General features: G+C 43.3%; 1 protein-coding gene across 2 annotated transcripts in view; it reads right to left on the bottom strand.

Moving 5' to 3' along the window:
- Positions 1-24,343, bottom strand: part of KLHDC1 (kelch domain containing 1) — a 1,632,092-nt gene that overhangs the window by 1,358,135 nt on the left and 249,614 nt on the right. The window contains exon 2 of one of the 2 annotated variants that reach the window (XM_044074282.1): positions 17,170-17,240. The exons of the other annotated variant lie outside the window; for it this stretch is intronic. Coding sequence (XP_043930217.1) covers positions 17,170-17,240 — 71 coding nt within the window. The remainder of the gene's footprint in view (positions 1-17,169; positions 17,241-24,343) is intronic. 2 annotated transcript variants of the gene reach the window in all.

Raw genomic sequence — 24,343 nt, 5'->3', positions numbered from 1 at the left:
TGCTATTAGAAAGCATAGTTTCTCGAAAAAGAGGGTAAGATCTGGTTCTCCCTTGTTTGTTGATGGACCAGACTACTGACATATTGTCTGTCTGTAATGCAAATGTCCTGGGTGGGAGAAAGTCTTGAAAGTCCTGCAACACTAGGAGGACAGCTATCATCTTCAGGACAATGATATGCATATCTTCGCCTCTTCAGGTAACCACATACCTTATACTTTGGTCTGTCTTTCCCAAGTACTGCCTCCTCACCTGAACTGGGAGGCATCCACAGTCACTGTGGCCTTATGCAGGGAAAGAACAAAGGGACAGCCTTCATGGAGTTGGTTTGAATGGATCCATCACAGAAAATACCTTTTGCATGCTTGCATGATCTTGACTGGGCTGGATTATGGATGTTGTAGAATATACCACTGAGTCAACAGAGTCCACTGAAGGATTTTCATATGGAACCTAGCCAAAGGGACAAGGGTGATTGCTGCTGCCATGGAACCCAAAGCCTGTGGTATCAATCATGCTAGAAGAGATGAATGCTGGATTACTTTCTTGACTTGGGACTGCTGTGCGTTTATTTGAGTAGAGGGAAGAGAAGCTATCTGACTGACTGTGTCCAAACAAGTACCTAGGAATTCCAGACTCAGTGTAGGGGTGAGTTGAGACTTGTTGTAATTGACTGTTATTCCCAGATGAGAACACAACTGAAGCAAATAGTCCCCTGCCTAAAGAAGTCGATACCTGGTTGAGTCAGTAAGGAGCCAGTCATCTAGACATGGAAACACCCAGAATCCCAGCAGTCTCAAGTGAGCTGCTACCACTGCCATGCATTTGGTGAACATCCTAGGGGCTATGGTGAGACCAAAGGACAGCGCTCTGAACTGGTAATGACTGTTTCCCAAAAACACAAAAAATAAGAGCCTCCATGACAGGAACCACAAAGACCACGGAGATAATTAGGTCTCAAAAACATTTATTCTGTACCTCGGCTTTTCGCCTTCAAGGAATAATGTATGAATAAAACCACATCCCTATATACTCCAGATACAAAGTACAAATTGGTTATTTAACCAATTAAATTGTTTACACCAATTATACAATTATGCTAAGTGTTCCATCAGGGAAAAACATTATCATACTAAGCATTGAAAAACTCGCAATGTGAAAGCAGAATATAACATTAAGCAGGAAAACCTCAATGATATAAAAATTCACTCAAACTGTTAATAAATACTACATATTTTTACAAAGTGTAATTACTATCCAAATTCATACCCCTAGGAAATAGGGTATGAAAATGAATGATCATTCTGCATTCTAATTTATCTAATATCCTTTTGAAATTTCCCCCATTAATGAACGGTCGTGCTAACACACTAAAGAACAGACTATTTGCTGACCCCTCATGTTTGGACATAAAGTGAGTCACAACAGGGCTCTCCATCTTGTGCCTTCTGATGCCTCCCTGAAGTTCCAAAATATGTATTTTGACCTTTCTGGTTGTTTGTGCAGTGTACCAGCAAGTATCAGTACCTTCACAGCCAATAATATAAATTACACTTATAGTGTCTGTGGCGGAGTACAACTTCCCATTGATTTTAACCCCATTCAAATTCCTGATACGTCTACACACAGAACAGTTACCACAATGATATGCTCCCACTCTACCCTCCACCACCTTTTTAGAAATATGTTTAAGTAACTTTTTTAAATTACTATATCTGCCGTAAGAAAAAATTATGTGTTTAGGAAAAAGAAAACCCACTGATGTACCTTCATAAACTACATTCCAAACTTGTTTGACAACTCTTTCCAATAAAGGAAAAAACTGAATATCTGGAGACAAAAAATATTTTCTCCAGACCTTTATCAGTTGCTGCATTATAATGAGCTGCCCTGAAACCATAACATCCCCCCTCCCTGCACTTTCTGTCTGGCCTTATGGAGAATATGATCTGTACAATCATGAGTACTCAATCATTCAAAAACGTCATCCAGATACATATCCCTTAAACTCCACCTCAGAGGTGTTACAAAACACTCTTCTAAATTCCTCATACGGTAAAGATTCAATTAAATGGGGGGATGCATGCTGTTTGCATGTAAGAAACTATTTACAGAAGTAGGTTTCCTAAAGGGCTTATGTTGTACTTTATTCTCTTCATTGATGTAGAACTCCACATCCAAAAAGGCAATACTTTTAAGGTCAACATTCCAAGTGAATCTTAACCCATGGGCATTACTGTTCATAAGAAGCATGAAATTCACAAAACCGTCTTGTTTACCCTTGCAGATAAAAATCAAATCATCAATGTATCTCTTGTAGTAAATGACGTTATTCACAAAATATTCATTCAGAAGCATAAACTGCCTCTCAAAATCCCCCATGTAGATGATGGCATATGAGGGGGCAAAATCTGCCCAAAGCTGTTCCCTTCAATTGCAAAAAGAAATCATCCTTCCATTTAAAGTAATTATAAGTTAAACAAAATTCCAAAAGAGCCAACAAAAAAAGATGTACAGGGGCCCTCCCCTATGACTCTGGCCACAGCTTCCATTCCCCATCTTTTCTCTATGTTCGTATATACAGCATTAACATCAACAGTAGCCCAAAAATAATCTTGTCTCCACTCCAAATTATACAAATCCTTACATACTTCCTGAGTGTTCTTAATATGAGAAGGAATAAAATGTAAATATTTTTTAAGATGTAAATCCAAAAATGGATTAACATGCTCTAAGTAGGACCCAATACCAGACATAATGGGTCTATGGGGGGGGGTGTAGTTGGACTTTTGTGAACTATGGGAATGGCATAAGAAAAGGGATCCCTAGGATCCTGAATAACCATTTTTTTTTTAACATCCTTAGGTCGTAAAAAACTAATCTTTCCCCTCATTCCAAAAGTTCACATAGTTCTTGATTGTAATGTTTGACTGGGTTGTGCTGCAATTTACCATAATAAGCTTCCTCAGAAAGCATGTGGTGAACCATTTCATTATATTGCACTCTATCATCACCACCCACTTGCCCTCCTTAACAGCAGGTTTGAAAATGACATTCCCCAAATTCCGTTGTAAGCCCTGTAAAGCTGACCATTCCTCCTTACTTATTTTATAACAGTTAAATTGTTTTACAAAGGGCCCAAACCTGTGCTCTATCATTTTACATACTGTGTTCTCAAAAACATTCAAAGCATTAGAATGCCTGGGGGGCATAAAAGTGTTAGAAGAAGGTAAATCAGGCAGAGCTAACCATCCATAACCTGTAACAAACCCTTCTGGATTTTGAGACGACCCATAGTCAACATTGTCAAGATTATTAACATTATCATGTGCATCTGAAATAACATCATCACTACTTAAACACTGAAAAAACATTTCAGTTTCATGTACACTTAAATCTAACAAACTGTCTTCATGAAAATCAAGCCCCTCTATGTGCTCCTCTTGAGAATTAGTACATGATGAACTATTACGTTCATGAAAAAACACTCTCAAATTTAGTTTACGGCAGAATTTTTTAACATCTAAAATTATGTCAGCCAGTGAAGGAATTCTAATGGGAAAGAATTTCGCCCCTCTTAACAGTACATTTTCTGTGTTCTGTGTAATGTCCAAACCCGACAGATTAATAATTTGTAACATTTGATTGTTCATATTAAAGCTAATACAATTGATAATGCAACTGGAATCAGAAAAAATTATCAAGAACAGTCTCAGTCAAAGTTTCAGTTAAAGCGTGCTGCGTAAGTTACTGAGTGTTAACATGAAATCTTACTTTTTGTTACCGTTGTAACCCTGTTTTCCCCGCGTTCTCTTGGATCAAGCTTGAGCTAACTGGGACATTTGTTGAGTTGGTACCACGTTTTTTGATGTAGGGTTATCAGAAGAATCCTCTGAACCAATTTCCTCAAAGGAAACACTCTTCCTGATGATGCTAGTGTCCCCTGAAGACACAGAAGAATCACGATGTCCCTTAGACATGTGCCTTCCAAATCTAGGTTTACTGAAACGTCCCTTACGTTGCCAAGAGTAAACTATCTAATTTTCAAAATCTCTTATGTGTCTCAACGATTTACTTTTCTTCCGCTCCAAGACATTCTGCTCAACTTTCTGGACCTTGGCATTAACTTCATTCAACATTCTTTGGTATTTTTGGTGAAAGACCTCCAAAATTAATTTATCTCGTAATTCGGTGATCTTCCCCCGCAATTTGTCCATGATTCTAGTATTCCTCTTGATGAGGATGCGTAACCAAGTTAATGTACACTCCAACAAAGCCTGCCTCCACTCAGCAATTAAGTCCCCTTCATCCGTGGTAAAATCACCAGCAGGCAAACGGTCAATCTGGAGGCCTCTAGGAGGAATATTTAGACACACATATTTCTCTAAAAGTTTCAGATCATAAAAAATAGTCACCTCCTTTGACATGAGTCACTCTAATAGATGAAATTTCTCCTGTTCTCCATCCTCCACTGTAGAAGACCAAAAGTCTGTATTAATCATTCTGCATTCATGTTCACGAACCAGATCAGCAAATAAAGTCCCAGATGTGGTATCAGATGAGTCAAGTGCTCCCAAACCCATAGCAGGCAAATGAAAAAAATACACAAAATACAAAAGTACAAAATACTCCAAAAAAACACAAAAAATAAGAGCCTCCACTACAGGAACCACAAAGACGCCAGGGATAATTATGTCTCAGAAACATTTATTCTGGTACTTCGGCTTTTCGCCTTCAAGGAATAATGTATGAATAAAACCACATCCCTATATACTCCAGATACAAAGCATAAATTGGTTAATTAACCAATTAAATCGGAACCCAAAGCCTGTGGTATCAATCGTGCTAGAAGAGATGAACGCTGAATTACTTTCTTGACTTGGGACTGCTGTGTGTTTATTTGAATAAAGGGAAGAGAAGCTATTTGACTGACTATGTCCAAACAAGCACCTAGGAACTCCAGACTCTGTGTTGGGGTGAGTTGAGACTTGTTTTGAGTGTTATTCCCAGATGAGAACACAACTGAAGCAAATAGTCCCCTGCCTATACAAGTTGATACCTGGTTGAGACAGTAAGGAGCAAGTCATCTAGATATGGAAACACACAGAATCCCAGCAGTCTTAAGTGAGCTGCTACCACTGCCATGCATTTGGTGCCCAACAAAAAATGTGAATGAATAAAAAGTATGCAATGCACAATGCAACTCATTGTCAGAACTGTACAATGCCAAAAGTACAGTTGTGTACACTTACCATAAATGTAGATGTTCGAGTGTATTCACTGCTGCAGTTATTACATTTGGGTTATCTGCCTGCAGGTAGCCCTCAGCCAGCCTGAATATCAAAGTCTTGGATTCCTGCATCTGATGCTGTCTCTTCTTCCAGGACGTCAAGTCGTCAGGGGTATAAAATATGCAGCTTACGCCATTACATCAGTTTTTCTTGCTCCAGATGTCATGTGCCCCCATAATAGAAAGCAATTATATGTTAGGTTACACCTCCAACAAAAAGCAAATACACCAGAAAGCAGAAATACACTAAACAAGAAGAAAAGTATAGCCAAGAGAAGTCAGGGGCCTGGATGGAGGGTAACCAGGACTGCAACAGTGAATACACTCGAACATCTACATTTATGGTAAGTGTACAGAACTGTACTATGTTCTTCGTGTTTCACTGTTGCAGTCATTACATTTGGGTTGATTCCCAAAGCTAAGGAAGAGATGAGGCAGTTACAGAGCTTTAGGACTAGCTATTAAGCCCTGTAAAACTGCAGTGGTAAAACCAGCTCTGGATTTAGAAAAAATAGGCATGTGGTAATGCTTGGTGAAGGTATGTACAGAGCTCCAGGTAGCAGCTTCTAGGATGTCCCTGGTAGGGACACCTCTGAGTAAGGCTGTAGAGGTAGATGCAGCCCTGGTGGAATGTGATCTTATCCCCTGTGGGATAGGTTTTCCATGGTGCTTTTAGCAGAAATGAATGCAATGGGCTATCCACTCAGAAATGATTTGCTTTGAAATGGCCTTCTCCTCTGCCCCTGCAGCAAAGCCAACTAGCAGCTGTTCAGATTTTCTGAGAGGCTTAGACCTGTCCAAATAAAATCTAAGTTGCCTGTGCACGTCCAAAGAGTGCAGTATTCGTTCTCCTTTGTTTTGTGGATTTGGGAAAAAGTAGGCAAATGAATGGAATGATTAAGGGCCACACTAGACACCTCCTTGGGCATAAAGGAAGGATTGGTCCTGAGGGACACCCTGTCTGCATGGAAGATGATGAATGGTTGCACTGCCATGAGGGCCTGTAATTCAGACACTCTTCTTGCTGAAGTGATGGCTAGAAGGAAGGCTGTTTTCCCAGAAAGGAGTTTCAACTCTGCAGTTGCAGCTAGCTCAAAGGGAGGTACAGTGAGCTTTTCCAACATAAAGTTAAGGTCCATGGCTGGAGTAGGGGCTGTCCTGGGTGGTCTTAAATTTTTGGCCTCTCTGAGGAATTGCTTTAGCAGAGGGTGAGAGAAGAGGGGTGGTTCAGTATTATAATGAGCTGAAATGGCAGAGGCATGAATTTTAATTGACGAGAAGTAAAGGCCCTTGTGGAGCATCTCTGTTAAGTACTGAAGAATATGCGATAAGCTGGGCACCGTTGTGCCCATCCCAAGTCTGGCTCCAGAAACAGTATATTTTCCACTTTTCAGCATAGGATTTTCTAGTACTAGGCTTCCTTGCCTCCAGAATGACATCTAGCACCTGCTTACTGAGGGATGTTATTGGAGAGCTCAAGGATTTAGCCAAGCTGCAAGGTTCAGGGTTTGAAGTTGAGGGTACTGAATCTGACCCTCATGCTGGGACAGCAGGGAAGGGGTCTGAGGCAGGTGCCATGATTCCAGCAGTGATATATTGCGCAAGGGGGGGGGGGTACCAGTGTTGGCATGGCCAGTCTGGGGCAATTAGTACTGTCCTTGGTTTGTCCTGTTTGATATTTAGCAGAACTTTCAAGAGGAGAGGCAGAGGGGGAAAGGCATAAACTGAGAGGCTTTCCCAGGTGAAGGACAGAGTATCCACTTTCCAAGCTTGACTGTGGGAAGTCCTTGTGCAGAATTTGTCCAATTAGTAGTTCTGAGGGGAGGCAAACAGGTCTATCTCTGGATTCCCTCATTTGTTTCTCAAAAGGTTGAATATCTTTGGTTCCAGTTTCCATTCGTGTGGGTCCATGAGATTTCTGCTTAGGTCATCTGCCAGTGACTTTAGCTTGCCTGGCAGGAATTGAGCTGTTAGGTGCACTTGGTAGCTCAAGGCTTTGTTCCACAGTGCCATGGCTAGTCTACAGAGAGGGTACAAGTGGGTTCCCCCTGCTTGTTTATGTACCACATAATAGTGGTGTTGTCTGTCTTTACCAATAATTGCCCTGGAGGAATGTGGTCCTTGAAGTCTGTCAGGGAATTCTGTACAGCCAACATTTCTTTTTGATTGATATGCAGGTGCATCTGACAGGTTCCATTTGCCCTGAATGCACTACCCTGCCAAGTGAGCCCCCCATGCATAGTCTGATGCATCTGTTGTTAGGGTTTGAGTGGCAGGGGGTAGAGTGAATGGGAGCCCCTTGTTGTGGTAGCAGGCCTCTTCCCACCAAAGGAACTCTGTCTTTATGAAAGGAATGATAGGAATCATTGATTCCAGGTCCTGAGAATGCTGACACCATACGCTTTTGTAGATACCATTGTAGTTTCTTCATATGCAGTCTTGCGTATGGAATTAGTAGAATGCAAGAGGCCATGAACCCCAGGGCTTGCAGGATTTTCCTTGCAGATATCTGGGTCTTTGTGGCCAGTAGTTTGAAGTAGGATGTCAAATAAACTTGTTTCTCTGACATAAGGTAAGCCATCTGGGAAGTTGTGTTCAAGCTTGCTTCCAGGAATACAATTTCTTGGCAGAGTACTAGATGAGATTTATTTTCATTTATGGTGTACCCCAGTGAGGTTAGAAGTTTCTTTACAAATGCCAGATGTTTTAGTAGCATGTCCTGGCTTTCTGCCTGAATTAGGCAATCGTCCAGGTATGGGTATATTTAAATATTTCTTTGCCTGCAAAATGCAATGACTGGAGCTAGACACTTTGTGAATACCCTGGGTGCAGTAGATAAGCCAAAGGGAAGTGCAGAGAACTGATAGTGCATGGAGCCTGCTCTGAAGCATAGGTATTTCCTGCAAGATTCCCTTATTGGAATGTGCAGGTAAGCATCCTTTAAGTCTAAGGTTGCCATCCAGGCATCTTTGCCTAACATAGGAAGCAGCTGTTGAAGTGTTGGCATTTTGAATTTTGGGATTACCAAAAATGTCTTTAGATTAGAGAGGTCCAGGATATAATGCCAGGAGCTGTCTTTTCTGGGTACCAGGAAAAGTCTTGAGTAAAAACCTTGTCCTCTTTCTTCTGCTGGGATAGGTTGAATAGCCCTGATACTTAGAAGAGTGAAAACCTGCTGTTGAGCCTCTGCCCACTGATTTTGGGGTAGGTATGGCCAACCGTTTGAGGTTGGTAAGGTGTGGAAGTGGAATCTGTATCCTTGGAAAACTATATTTAAAACCCATTTGTCCTGGGTAATGAGTTCCCAGTTTTTTGCATGCAGGGAGATCTTTCCCCCTAAGGGAGCAGGGCTTGGAAGGTTTAAGGTTAAGTCATTGTGACATTTTTCCATAGGGAAGTGTCTTACTGCTTCCAGCTTTGGAAGTGGGAGCCCCCCACTGTTTAGGCCTGTGAGTACCTTGAGACTGTAGCCTAGGTGGACTGCTGTTCCTGGGTTTGGACTGAGAAGGCCTGGAAGAAGCAGGAAAGGACCAATTCTTAGAAGGCCAATGCCTGCTAAATCTGGGAGGCTGTACTTGCAGGAAATCTTTAACAGTTTGCATAGATTTAGCTTTTTCCTCCAACTTTTTAAGGACTTCTTCTGCTTTGTTGCCAAACAGGCAGTCTTGGTTTAAGGGAGCATCCAGTAATTTAGCTTTAACATGATCTGGCAAATTTTCCTCCTTAAGCCAAGCATGCCTTCTAAGTACAGACCCAGTGACAGCAGCTCTGCAAGAAACTTCTTAAGAGTCAAAACCACATAGCAAAGTATGATCTGATATTGTTAATCCTCGTTCATTGCTTACGCATGGGTTATCGGTTCCGAGCTCGGAACCAAGCCGGCCATTTTCCAAGCTCGCGTCAGCTTCAAACTCTCGAGCTAAACTCTTACCCATAATCCCCCTCTCCCTGTTACCTCAGATTTCATTTGCCGCATTGCCATCCGGTCATGTCAAGCTACTTCTCTTGAGCTAAGTGCAGTCAATTGTTGTTTAATTGCTTTACAAATTACTTTTCTGTCAGAAAAGTTGATATTTTATTGTCTCTTACCCTATCACATCTAGCATTCATAAATTCCTCAGGTTTTTCTGCCTTTTACTTACTACTTTTACCGCGAGGTATTTTCTCTTTACCATCATTGGCAATCTTTTTCCCTTTTCTCTCCCATACCTTTGGGTACTCTCTTGTACCACTGTTGGTACTTTTCTATTCATAAATATGGCAGATAAAAAAGGTAGTCCGGGGTTTAAGTGGTGTTCTGATTGTGGACACAAACTGCCTACTTCTGATGCACACTCTTTGTGTGTTTATTGTTTGGAAGCTTCCCATTTATCTGTTGAACCACCCTGTATTATTTGTGAGAACTTTTCGAATAGAACTTTGTTAGAAAGGAAAAATAAGCTGATACTGAAGGGACTTCTAAAATCTCCCTTTTCAGAGGCTATTTCTGGGTCGGAGGTCTCAATCCCTCCTAAAGCCCATAAGAAAATGGATGTTTCTACTAAGGCTAAATCCTTGCCTTCGTCCCCGCCTGTGGACTCTCACCAACCAAAACCTAAAAAGGCTAAATTTTCAGCTCCGGGGATCTCTCAGTCAGCCCCAGTGTTTTCGGTGCCTAGACCTTCGGCACCGAGGCCTTCGGCTCCATTAGTGATTTCGGCTCCGTCCTCTCCTGCAGCCTTCTATGTATCGGCACAGAGGGGCTCCTTGGTTCAGACCATTATCACTGTATCAGCACCGACCATTCAGTCGGCGCAGACCTTGACCGCATCAGCTCCGAGATCTTCCTCAAAACCGAGGCCTTTATTGTTGACTCCAGTTTTGTTGGTTCCAGCTTCGGCACCGACTCCCACCACTTCGGCACCGATCCCTGTGTTGGTGCAGACAATGACCTCGGCACCGATGACTTCTTCGGTGCAGACAACAGTAGTCCAGTCTTTCTTGGCACCGCTGTCCTCGGTGCGGTCAGATGAGATGGGCACCGAGTCTGCCTCTTTTGTGGACAGGCCTGTTTCTCCCTCAGTCTCTGTGAGGTCCACTAGAAGCCTTTCCGAACATGATGTGTTGCGTCTTGTGGACCAGGCATTCTTGGCCAGAGGTATTCCACCCCTCAGAATCTATCCCTCCTTAGGAGGTGATCACCCATCTCCTAAGACACCTTCTTATTCTCCTTCTTCACTGCCTTTGAAGTCCATGGATATAGCACACTCTTCCCCTTCTGTGGTTACCTTTATGGATCTCACTAAGGAACCGCAGTTGCCTTCATGGCAGGAAAGTTTTGCTATGAACCAGGATGTCAGCTGTGACACGCATAGCTTGCTGCTCCACAGCCATCCAGGGACTCCGGGTTGGCAGGCTGAGCCACTTAGGGGAGGAGTGCCCCCTGTCCTAGACATACACTCCTCTTCGGGTGGACCAGCCTTCCAACTCATGGAGAAGGTTTTTGCTGCTGCTGGCAATACCGGACTGTCTATACCTCTGCCCCTCCTCTGGTACACTGGTTTCAAAAGTCGCATCTAGCGGTCACCGAGTGCAAGGGCCGCAGGACATATTCCCTCAGGAATCCCCCTTTCCTTTGTCTTCCCCAGCTTCTCCCACTGAGGGGATCCACCGGAAAAGTTCATGTAAGAGGAAGCACATGGACTCCACAGAGGAGTCCCTCACCAAAGACACAGATTTCGATGAGGGAAAGGATCCCCTCAGTCACCCTCTGAGGTATCCTTTGGTGATATCCTCGAAATCCTGAAACAGAGAGGTGACTGGCAGTCCTCTAATCCGACCCCTGAGGAATCTGTGTTCCTGCAGGCCTTTCACACCCAGCCCTCTACCTCCTGGGTTACTCCACCTGCCGATGAACTTGTCAGGTTCATCGTGCAGCGTGCTTGGAAGGCCTCTGATACTGTCTAAGCTATTCCCCAGAGGCCAGATAAGATCTTGTCCCCTCCTGCTTTGGATCCCCATTGGTCCAAAGGTCTTCCTGTGGATGCTTTGGTGGTGGCGGCCACAACAAAAAAGGCTCTGGCATAAGAAGAAAGCCAGACTGTCCATCCGCCTAACAGAGAGTCCCAGGCCCTGGACCGGATAGGGAAGTGCACCTTTGCTATCAGGTCCCTTAATTATATGGCACATTTTACCAGGCTTCAAAGGGATCTGGTTTCTGAGCTCTCTGAAACCTTGGCTGGTGCCGTGTCTGATGAGGTCCGTGACAAAGTGGCCTCTCAGCTGGCCACCATTGAGTCTATATCTAACTCCTCTATGCGACTAATATCTCACGCATCAGAAGGAGCAGCTAGAGTGGCAGGTTCAGCTGCGGTCTTGAGACAACATGCCTGGATGCACTTGTGCAACTTCGCGGAACCTTTTAAGTCTTCTTTTCTTAATTCCCCCATTGAGCCCTCCTCATTGTTTGGGCCCAAAATCAAAAGCACACTGGCCAGATGTGAACAGGATGGTAAGACCCTTTCTGCCGTAGGTGTCCATTATTTTTCCCCTCAATGTGCTTTCTCCCGAAACCAAAAGAGTGTGAAGATATGCTTCAAGAAATCTCAGGGTCCTTTCCGAGACACACAGGCCGAGTTCTTCCCCAGAGGCAGAGGGGGAAACTCACAGGGAAGACACTCCTTTCAGGGCAGAGGGGGACCACGTAACCAGGGTTCCAGGGATTCTTTCCCTGGTCAATCCTACCAGTGCTCCTGAAGAGCGGCCAAACTCCTTTTCTTTGGAGGTGGTTGGGGGACTTTTCTCCTTGTACCCTTCTGCCTGGCTAACCATCACCACTGATTCTTGGGTATAAAGGATCATAACCAGAGGTTATTATATCCCCTTCAATCTTTGCCCCATCCCTTCAAAATATCTTCCCGACGTTCCACCCAGTCAAAGGGAAGGAGCAGCACTAGAGATAGAAAAGCTGCTAAGAAAAAGAGTCATCCAAATAGTGCCTCCAGACCAGATAGGATCCTGATTCTACTCAAGACTATTTTTGGTGCCAAAGAAAACCGGGGACTGGAGACCAATTTTGGATCTCAGTGTATTGAACAAGTTTGTGCGAGTACAAAAATTCCGGATGGTCACAATACAGTCTATCCTCCTGCTTTTGGAAAAAGATGATTGGATGTGCTCTACAGATCTTCAAGATGCGTACTACCACATAAAGGTGGACAGGCCATCAAGAAGATTTCTGCGCTTCCGTGCAGGAGCCAGTCACTACTAGTTCAGAATACTGCCCTTCAGATTCTCTACAGCCCCCAGAGTGTTGACAAAGTGCATGGCAGTTGTCACAGCTCACTTGCGACTTCAAGGATTCCAGGTGTTTCCATAGCTAGACGACTGGCTCATCTCCACCCCCACCAGACATCTACTGGAAAAAGCCCTGGCATACTCTGTCCTCGCTGCTCAAAGGCTAGGCATAACCATAAACTGGCAGAAATCCAATCTCACCCCATCTCAGTCGACAGAATTTATAGGGGTTATCTTGGACACAAAAAACTGCAGAGCTGCTATTCGAGAGCACAGAATTTTAAGGATAAAGTAACAACTAATTCCAGTCCTTTCAAAGGAAAAATCCACGGCTCGGTTCTACACCTGTTGGGTTCCATGGCAGCCTCCATCACCATTGTTCCCCTGGCCAGGTTTCACATGAGGCTTCTACAATGGCTACTGCTCACCCAATGGTATCCTTTTCAGCATCCTCTTTAAGCCATGGTTCGAGTAACCCACAGGTGCAAACAGGATTTAAATTGGTGGATGACTCACAATCTCTCACAATGGTCTCGCGCCTTCTCCTCCCAGCAACCCAAGGCCACAGTGACCACGGATGCCTCCCTGATGGGGTGGGGGGGTTATGTCAGGGACAGACAGTCCAAGGCACTTGGTCCCAACTGGAGGCCCATCTGCATATACATGTTCTAGAGCTGTGGGTGGTGCTTCTGGCGTTACAAGCATTCCATCCCCTGCTGCCGTCTGGGACAATTGCAATTCAATCAGACAATGTGGCGGTGGTCTGGTTCATCAACAAGCAAGGTGGAACCAAATCTTAACCCCTTTGTCAAGAGGCCATGAGGATATGGCAATGGCTACCAACCGTTTTCTTCTAGCAATGCACATTCCCGGGAGCTCCAACGTGATAACAGACAGACTCAGCAGGTGCATTCTTCAGCCTCATGAATGGTCCCTGAATCCCTTGATAGTGGCGGAGATCTTCCACCGCTGGGGCCGTCCTTGCAGGGACCTCTTTGCATCCCTGACCAACTACAAATGCAGCAACTACTTCACCCTGATTCCCCCACCAGGACAGTCTAGTCCACAATTGGCCCTCAGGTCTTCTTTACACATTTCCACCCTTTCCCCTCATTCCCCAGTTTATGAAGAAAGCCCGGCTGTTGAAGAGCAAGGTGATCCTCATAGCACCATATTGGCCTCAATAGATTTAGTTCCCCTTCCTTTTGCCTCACCTACTAGATCAACCATGGATTCTCCATCCAACCCCTTAGTTGATCTCACACCCACAGAGCCTGATTCATCCCAACCTGAACAGCCTGAAGCTAAAGGCTTGGCTACTTCAATTCCCATGATTGCCAGGCAGAATGATCTTTCTTTACCAGTACGTGATATTCTCATTGCTTCTCATAAGTCTTCCACTAGAATTACTTATCTGAGCAAGTGGAAAAGATTTACCTGTTGGCTGAAAGATAAACAAGTAGACCCCTTTTCAGCACCAGTGTCAATAATACTACACTATCTGGCAGACCTGTTTCAATCGGGTCTATCAGCCTCTACCATTAGAGTTCATTTGGCTGCAATTTCTAATTTTCATGAGGGTGTCCAAGATTCCTCTCTTATGTCCCATAAATTGTGCAAGACCTTCATAAAAGGTGTGAATCATCTGAAGCCACCTTTTAGAGAACCTATTCAGCCATGGGATTTATCATCAGTTCTATAAGCTCTGACAATGGCACCTTTTGAACCAGCCTCTTCTAGCAACCTCAAGTATTTATCATAGAAAACCTTGTTTTTGGTCGCTATTACTTCTGCCAGACGTATTTCTGAACTTCAAGCTTTATGTATCAAGAGTCCATACTTGATTTTTCATAGAGATTGAGTGTCTCTGAGAACTAATCCGTCATTTCTGCCTAAACTGATCTCTGAAATGTCCATTAATCAAGCCATTGAATTGCCAGTTTTCTTTCCCAATCATTCAGACAGAGGAGAATATTGCCTACATACCCTAGATATACACAGGCAAATCCATTTTTACTTAAACAGGATTAAACCCTTTCATAAATCTGACCAGTTATTTTTGGCCTTTTCTGGACCTAGATTAGGATCTGCTGTTGCTAAGGTCACATTAGCTAGATGGTTGAAGGACTGTGTGACCCTTATTTACACACGACGTAATATCTCATTGCCTACTACCATGAAAGCTCATTCAACAAGGTCAGTGGCAACTTCTGCTGCCTTCCATGCCAGAGCTTCTTTACATGACATCTGTGCAGCTGCAACTTGGGCTACGCCTCATACCTTCATCAATAATTAGAAATTGGATTTGGCCTCCAAGGGAAGAGCATCTTTCAGTTCTATGGTGCTCAGGAATGTCCTTCAATGACAGCCTCCCAGGAATAAAGGTAGCTGGGGACTCTGTCCCATGTGTAAGGAATGAACGAGGATTAGCAATATCAGATAAAGAAGTTATGTCTTACCATAACGTTCCATCTGTATTGTTGATCCTCGTTCAGTCATTACGACCCTCCCTCCTTCCCCCTCCTGTGGTTTCTAGTGGATCTCACCATCCAGTTCTCTTAGGTTATTTGACCAGAAGTAGGCTCTACCTTCTTTAACTTGCAAACTCAATCTGAGGTAACAGGGAGAGAGGGATTGTGGGTAAGAGTTTAGCACGAGAGTGTGAAACTGACGCGAGCTTGGAAAATGGCCGGCTCGGTTCTGAGCTCAGAACAGATAACCCCATGCGCAATGATTGAACAAGGATCAACAATACAGACGGAATGTTATGGTAAGACATAACTTCTTTTTTACCAACTTGTTTAGCAGAATGCATTAAATATTGTAATTCTTTATTTTCAGCACAGTCAGGAATCAACAGAATTTTCTGTTTAAGTAGTCCCATAATATGCTGCTGATACTTTAACATATGAAACTGGCAGTTTAAGGCCCTAATGGCCAAAGTAGCAGAAGTGTATACCTTCTTACCCAATCTGTCCAAGGCCCTGGAATCTCTATCAGAGGGGGTAGGGATTTTGGCAGTAGTAGCCTTAATGCCTTTAGGTCCTTGGGAAATGGTCACTGGGTCCGCAGTAGGATTCTTGAAGAGGAACTTGTGAGAATCAGGTGCTCTGTAATATCTGTCAGGCTTCCTGGGAGCTGGAGGTAAAGTGTCTGGGGCCAGGCTAGATTCCACGAAGGCATCATCTACAATGTCCAGGACAGGAGGAATAGCTAAAGGCCTGTGTTGAAGGAGGAGTAAGAATTCCCTAAGCCTCTTTTTGGAGTCAGAGTAATCCTGGCTTTCCCAATGGAAATGCTCCCTAAAAGTGTGAAAGACTTCACCAAAAAATCTTCTGGAGGGGAAGCAGAGGGAATGGAACCCTCTGCATCACAATCCTCATAGGTAGATAAGGGCAAATCCTGGTAATCAGAAGAAAGAGAAATTTCAAAATCCTGATCAGAAGAATCAGAAGGAAAATCAGTTCTATGTCTCTTAGAGGAAGAAGGCTGGCTTCCCCTAATTAAAGTAATAAGGTCTTCAGCCATTCTTATCATTTGTTTTTTAGGCATATGGACCTGACCATGCGGTTTGGACATCAGTTTGCTAGGTGTGGGTCGACATTTAGGCCTTGAGGAAGAAGATGGCATTGGTTTGAAATGCAAGCCAGTAGGCCCGAATACACCCTCAGAAGCCAGTGCTTGCACAGCGGCTCCGGATCCATCCAAGGTAGAGACATCCACAGGTTCCATAGTCGAAGAAGCATCTTGCGGCATACCAAACTCTGAATGGGTCTCAGTAGAGGCCTGCGAATCTGAAGTAGGGTATCAGGGGCTGCGAAAGTGCCTCACTGAGTACCGGTGAACTGGCGACTAGCTTAACGGAAGCATCGTCAAAAGCTTTGGACCTATGCAGTCTGTCTCTGTCTTTATCTTTACGTTTTTTTGGAATGTCGGTAGTCAGATGGCTTACCGAAGCCATTCCTGGATAGTTAAACTGAGTACCAAAATAATTTGCTGCAAAAAGAAACCGACGATGAATAGTCGGGGGGGGGTTGAATAAGGCACAAAACCAACAGCGAGGGACATCGTGGTCTGGGCCTAAGCAAGGAATGCAGTATGAATGAAAATCTTTATGAGGTATTTGCTTTCCACAGGAAATACAATTGTTAACTTTTACTGACATCGGTTAAGAGCAAGAAAAAGGATCCCTAATGGGGTACTTAGCTTTTTTTGAAGACTTCGGTTTTGAAACTCGAAAATGAAAATTTTAGGAGTCGGACGACCGGCACTTGCGAACTGCTTCTGCTTCGGGCACCATGCTGCAAGAAAGACTGATGTAATGGCGTTGGCTGCATGTTTTATACCCATGATGACATGACGTCATGGAAGAAGAGACAGCATCCAATGCAGGAATCCAAGACTTTGATACTCAGGCCGGCTGAGGGCTACCTGCAGGCAGATAACCCAAATGTAATGACTACAACAGCGAAATACGAAGAACATCAGGGATACAAGTAAAAGAAAATTCAGATCAGCACAATGCTTTACATTTACAGTTAGTTACTTTAACCATACATTTTTATGACAGCCAAACATTAAATGATCACAGAATATCAAAACTTACCACAGTCCAGTGTCCAACTCATGGATCCAGATCTCATCACTGGGTAGGTACACTTCATTATTTTCAATACTCTAGGAAAAACAAAAAATAAAAAGTTATGTACTCACCATAACATTCCATCTGTGTTGCCCATTTTCATTCTTCCTCAACTGATGGGCCTCTGATCAGACTCAGCTGCTTCTAAGAGATCTTCGGATCCAAACTCTTTAGCTCCTCCAGCCTAACATACTTCAGATCAAGTCTGCTGCCCTTAGAGACAAATAAGCAATACCTTAAAGGAAATAATAAAATACAGAATAAGAAAAAAAGAGCTGGTGCTGAAACAAGGAAAAGCAGTTGCTAAAGAAAAGCTCTTAGCTCCTTCCAAGAGCAAAGGAAAGGAGTAAGTGAGCAGAAAGTTGAGGAAGAACGAAAATGAGCAACACAGATGAAACTTTATCTTGAGTACATAACTTCTTAATCTAATGTTGTCATTTTCATTCATTCCTCAACTGATGCATGTACTCTCCCTTATTTGAAAAATTTGGAAAGAAAACTGAGGTTAATGACTTAGTTAATGTTGGACTCAGAAGCTACCTTTTGCAAAACCGATGGGGTTGGTTCACAAGGACACCCTGGCTTTGTGGAAAACCAGGTAACGAGATTTGGAAGATAGAGCCTGGAGTTCAGATACATGTCTAGCTGAAGTGATAACTAGAAAATGGTTTTCCAAGACATAAAATTTTAGATCTGACCTGGCTGAAGGTTCAGAGGGAGTTTGGGTCAGGGCCTGAAGTGCAATAGTTAAATCCCAAGGAAGAGTAGGATCTTTTAGCAGAGGTCTAACTAAAAACACCTCTTTGAGAAAAGCTTTACATAATTTAGAAGAAGCTAAGATAGAGTTACTGGGCAGCCAAATGGACCTTAATAGCAGAAGAGCTGTTATTGCTTTTATAAGCTATCATTGAAAACTGATGCTAAGAAAATGCTAAGAAATCAAGTATAGCCAATAAAGGTCCAAAAAGAGGATCCAGATCCCTGTTGACGGCCCAGAAAACAAATCTCTTCTATTTACCTTTGTAAATCATTCTAGTAGCTGCTTTTTGAGAAGACAACAAAATATGACAGACTAGGGAGAAGAGCCTAGACTGTCTAGTAATTAATGGAATTGGAGAAATCATGAGGTCAGTTTGAGGCCTGTCAAGTCTGGATGAGTAATACCTGTCTGGTGAGACAGTAGGTCTGGACTGGGATCCAGTATCCAGGGGTGGATGTAGAAGGTGAGACCAGAGGAAGAGAAACCAAATTTGACGAGGCCAAAAGGATAACTATGCTCTTTAACCAGAGTGCTTTCTGTAGAAATTTGGGAATGAGAAGTTACATTGGGTAAACATAAAGAAGACCGAAGGGCCACTTGTGGACTAGAGCATCTCTCTGTGACTCCCCTGATGGAGGGATCAGGGCAAAGAATCTACTGCACTTGCTGCTGAGGGGAAAAGTGAACAGGTTGCAGCAAAGCTGGCTCCACTAACAGAAAATTCTCTCCACTACGTTGACATTGAGAGATCACTCATGAAGCATCAGCACTGACCTGTTTAGTTTGTTTGCAATCATGCTGACATTCCCCAGGATGTGCACTGCTATTAGAAAGTGACCTGAAGAGATCACCCATTGCCACACTCTAACTGCTTCTTGACAAAGTGGATGAGACTTGATTTCTCCATGTTTGCTGATGTACCAGACTACGGACATACTGTCTGCCCGAATAGCAACAGTCCTGGAGTGGAGAATGTCCTGAAAGGCCTGCAAGTCTACGAAGAATGCTCTCATTTCCAGGACACTGATATGTGTTTTGGCCTCTTCAGGGGACCACATACCTTGGACTGTCTTTCCCAAGTAGTACCCCTCTACCCAAGTTATGAGGCATCCATGGTCAGGAGATGAACAAATGAACAGCCTTCGGAAAGTTTCTTTGAATGAATCCACAAAATAACATATCTTTTGCACACTTGTGTGATCTTCACTGGGGCAGTTTAAGGATGTTGAAGAATGGACCACTGGACTGAAAGTGTTCACTGAAGAAATTGCATGTGAAACCTGGCTAGAGGGACGAGGATGACAGCAGCTGCCATGGATCACAAGGCTTGTAAAATTAGTTATGCTGGGAGAGAAGACTGCAGTATTACTTTCCTGACCTGGGATCTGAGTGTCTGGATTCGGGCCAGAGGAAGAGAGTCTATCTGACTGACTGTGTCCAAACAAGCACCTATGAACTCCAGACTCTGTGTAGGTGTGAGTTGTGATTTGCTGTAGTTGACTGTGATGCCTAGATGGAGGCACAACTGGAGTAAGTAGTGCCTTGCCTGCATGAGTGGATGCCTGGTTGATGCAGTTAGGAACCAGTCATCTAGGTATGGAAACACTCTGAATCCCAGCAGTCCCAAATGAGCTGTTACTACTGCCATGATTTGATGAATACCCTAGGGGGCTGTAATGAGACCAAAGGGCAGTAGTGCTCTGAAATGGCTCCCACCCAGAAGTGCAGATATTTTCTGGAGAGCCTTCATTTTTATGTGATAGTATGCATCTTGAAGATCTGTTGAGCACATACAATCATCCTTTCACAGTAAAGGCAAAAGGGAGTGAACCATGACCATCCAAAACCATGAATATCGCACAAACTGATTTAGTTTACTGAGATCCAGTATAGGTCTCAAGTCTCCTGTCTTCTTTGGCACTAAGAAGAATCTTGAATAGGTTCCAGATCCATTCTGGTCTGAGGGGACCTACTGCATGATTCTTTCTAGCAGCTTTTTCTATTTCTAATGCTGCTGCTTCCCTCTGATTGGGTGGAACATCAGGGATTTTCTTCATTATTGTCGGGGGAATTTGAGAAAATTGTATGATAAAACCTCTAGATATAATTCTCTTCAACCAGGAATCTTTTGTTATGGACAGCCAGGATATCTGGTGTAGAGACAAGTACCCCCTCACCTCTTCCAATGGGCAGTAGTTATACCCCTTTTCAGGAGTGCTGATAGGGTTTGTCAAAGGAGTCCACAAACCCTGATTCTGTGGGCCACACCTGCCATGGGGGTTGCTTCTTTCATTTGATTTCCCCCTCTGCCCCTGAAAGAACTACCTCCTCATGAGTCTTGAAAAAGAGCCCGGGATTTATCGAACCACATCTTCCTACCTACTCCATCCTATCCTATTCTAGGAAGAGGATCTTTGAGGGACAGAAAAATGTATCCCTATGGCAGGATAGGGTCGTTCCTTCTTGCTCACATCTGGAAAGTGTGTTCTTCACTTTAGGACCAAATAATGAAGATCCATCAAAGGTACCACTGATAAATGAAGACTTAAAGGGCTCTGCAAAGTCACACAGCTGCATCCAGGTATGTCTCCTAATAACTATGCCTGAACCCACCACCCATGAAGTACCTTCTGCTGCATGGAAGAACAGTCTCATGGGCACATTAGATATCAATTGAAGGTTGGCCAGTTGTGAGAAGACTTGGCAGACATGGACCCAGAAAGAAATTTGGAGACTTCTTTAGTCAAATCTCTTTGTAATCTTGTAAAATGTGCCAGGTAATTCAACGACCGCAGAGCAAAGGTCACTGAAATGTACAAGTGCTTACCAAACCTGTCCAAGGTCCTGGGCTCCCTTATAATGGTAATAGACAGAACAGCTCTGCTCTGCAAGCTCTTTTTGGTTACCTCAGCCACAACCAGTGTACAAACTGGGACCCCTTGCCCCAGTGTATCCTGTCCTTGGGACGGGCTAAAATTTTGTCTTGATGTTGATGGATGGGTTCCACAGTGTCTGGTTCCTTCCACAACCAGTGAGAAATGCCATTTGTAAGTTTGTCAGCCAGGGGAGTCACCCAAGACATAGCCAGACCAGTCGTGACAGCTTCCAGAAACACTGATTCCTCCTGGGAGGGGGGGTATAGGAAAACCAACTACATTTATGTTTTAAGAGCTCTGCAAATGTCTCAAAATGACACGTCTTCAGGTGGAGATCTCTGGAGGACCCTTCCCCTTCATCAAAATCAGTGTCTATGAAAGATTCCTGAGGGGGATAAAGGTGTCTCTTTTTACACATTCTCCTCTGGGGACCTCTGGGGGTGGTCTGAAGAGCTATAAGAAGACATGTGGGAGTCCTCTGGGACTGACTGAAGACTTTTATTTCTTGCTGTCCCAATGGAATGGAAGAACGAAGCTCAGAGCAAAGAACCAAATGAGTTAAAGTTGTGCAGTCTGAGGGGGGTAGGGATGTCCTTTCTCTACGTAATGAGAAAGCCCTCTCCATAATCTCAAAGGCAGAGCAATTGGGGGAACCAAAGTCGATGCAACCTCAAAAGCACTCTGCCTGAGGAAGGAGTTGGACCCAAGATGTCCAGCTCCAAATCCCTGAGGGGCAGAGACTGCTCCAATAGCTTCAGTCAACTCTATTCCCCCCGGACATGGCACTGATGCTTCGGCTCCAAAAGGGTCACAGCAGGATGACTCAGGGAAGTAACCAGAGTCGAAGAACAGTCTTTGCTTCCAGACAGGACACCCCCAGGGGTCTCAGATCTGAGAGCTCCAAAACAGTAGGTCAGACTGGAGAAGGAGACACCAAAAGGGAAGTAGTCACAGATCCATTCACGGATCTGACTGGAGATGGAGCCAACACTACCCCTATCTAGGCATGAGCTATGGAGAATTTTCTCTTCATCTTATCCACTTCAGCCTCAGATAAACTCCTGGAAGACCTAAGACACAAAGTGGGGGATGAGGGCTTAAATGTCAACAGGGGGAGTCTCCCAAGAATGGTGAAGGGAGCCAAGATGTGACCAGATCTGGTATGGGAACAGGTTATCGGATCTGAGGTGATTTTGATTTTTGAAGTACATGGATCTAAGGTGGTCAGATTCAATTTTTATGACATTTTAGCAGGAGGCCCCGAGGAAGGAGCCAAGGAAGATGTGGGATCCAGTGACCTCTTATGAGATTATTTACCTTTAGCAGCTGATTCGGGCTTTCCCCCTATCAGATTTCTTTGAGGGAGTTTGAGTCCCATCTGAAGCAGAAGTAGTAGTAGAAGCGAGAAGACATTTCAAAACTAGGTTGTTCCTCCTGTCTGTGAGAGATCTGGAGTTAAAACCAGAACAAATAGAGCTGCTCACATCTACATCTGTGGCTCCTAAACAGTATACACATTTCATTTCAGTATACACAAGATAAAGTACCAGCATGCTGACTTTACTAAAGGAATTGTTAATCTATGCATAACTTATGTTTCTATGGAACCTATATCTCTGTAGGATATTCTTGTGTAATTTCTTTATGACAAGCTATTGGAGCTTTTCTCCCCAAGCCTCCGCTGAAAATGGATATGTATCCAGTCGGACTTTCCCAGTTAACAAATGTAAAATAAAATAAAATAAAAATAAAATAATTTCCTGTTGGCATCTGAGTTTGGAATCTTATGCCCATAGGTACTGCATGTTTTAAAACTGGTAAGGTTGTCAGCCATACTGGCCTAACTAAGCTAAAGAGAGAAACAGAACAACAACTTGTATACTTTTTTTTTAACTAATAATGATAGAAGAAGGTAGAAAGGGTAACTACCAACATTGGTAGGCAAGAAATACGCTACAAAGTAGAGAAGAAGAAGAAGAGAATTTTAGATAAAGTACCAGCAATGGTACAAGAAAGTACAGACAAATCAGTAACAATGGCTTGGAAAAACATGTAGAATGGTAAAGGGTAACCAAGGGAGGTAGGCAGTAGCAATCGCTTGGAAAAAACATGTAGAAAGGTAAAGGGTAACCAAGGGAGGTAGGTAAAAAGGGATAATAGAAAAAAACAAGCAAAAACTCACTATTTAACTGGAAAAACACCCAAAAGCTTGAGAGCAAGAGGATCCATGTCTGGAGCTAAATAACGGCAAATGATATCTGAGGTATGTTAGTATGGCAGGACATTATGGGTAAAGGGCAGAGCTCGAGAGTTTGGATCTGAAGATCTGGTAGATGCAGACGAGTGAAATCTGAATTGGATCTAAAACCAGTTGAGGAATGAATGAAAATGACAACATCAGATTCAAAATTTTTAAATTAAACCTATAAAACAACAGCCCATCTACTCTGTTCACAAGGAAACATTTTTAAAGACTAACATAACTAAAAATCCAACCTTAAGAAAAAGAATCACAACTCTTCCACATGAAATGAAGGGTACGAATGGCAATATGAAAAGCAACCAATTATTTTAAAAAGTCTAACTGCTGGTATTGTGGAGGGTGGCAAACTGCAATGTCAGTGAATGCTGGAGCTGTGACAGGTTATTAAACTACAATACTTGTGGTCTGGGTCTAACTAGCAAGAGTATAGATGGGCCAGAAAAAAGGATGCAGGCTCAAAGAGCTAACAATCTTCTGGGTAAGAGATTTCTTAAAGGAGTGTCATCGGGTGGATATAAACCCTTACCACAGAATTAATGTTATGAAACTACATTCAAAAAGAACAATAAGATTTGATTCACACGGTAGAAATAAATAAATAAATGACAGGGTATGTATGACATGTCTGAGTGCAGTCTGGACACAGGAGCATGTACCATAAATAGAAAATCTCTGTGGCTCCACCACAAGGATGATGGTCGACTTCACTGCCACATTTTGCCCACCACCTTAAGGTTGGATGCCCAAAGAAAAGGTCCAACAGCTGGCCAGGGCTGTTAGGTGACAGTGGAAAGGCAAAACAGTTAAGAAAAACACCTGACAAAACAAAATCTCAACCTAGAATTTTAGGCATTACATTTTTCTAAACTCTTAAAATATCCTCACTCTGAAAATGCCTTCTGCTCTTAGACAAATCAGTCATTTACAAAACTTTAAATCACAACTAAGGGTAAATTTCAAAACTCTGTGGGTTTGTCATCACTCCTCCTCACCAGGCTAGTCTATATTCCACCTATCTACATCTGTCCTAATTTTACACACCTGATTGTAGACAAATGCAAAGATTCTTTGAACTAGTATTTCACATCCAGCCACCTATACACTTCTATTATATACAGTAAACTCTCAGTTAACCTGCACCCATGGGGATTTGTGGATGCCGGGTAACTGTAGCTTCTGGTTGTTTGACAGTTACTATTAAAAATAGGCCTGACTAATACTGTACCATATACTATTTGT

This window comes from Protopterus annectens, chromosome 6.part0 (genome assembly GCF_019279795.1).
Source record: "Protopterus annectens isolate FY-2018-M chromosome 6.part0, PAN1.0, whole genome shotgun sequence".
NCBI lineage: Eukaryota > Metazoa > Chordata > Ceratodontiformes > Protopteridae > Protopterus > Protopterus annectens.
Note: the sequence above shows the minus strand (reverse complement) of the source record. Positions and strands in the feature narration are given on the sequence as shown.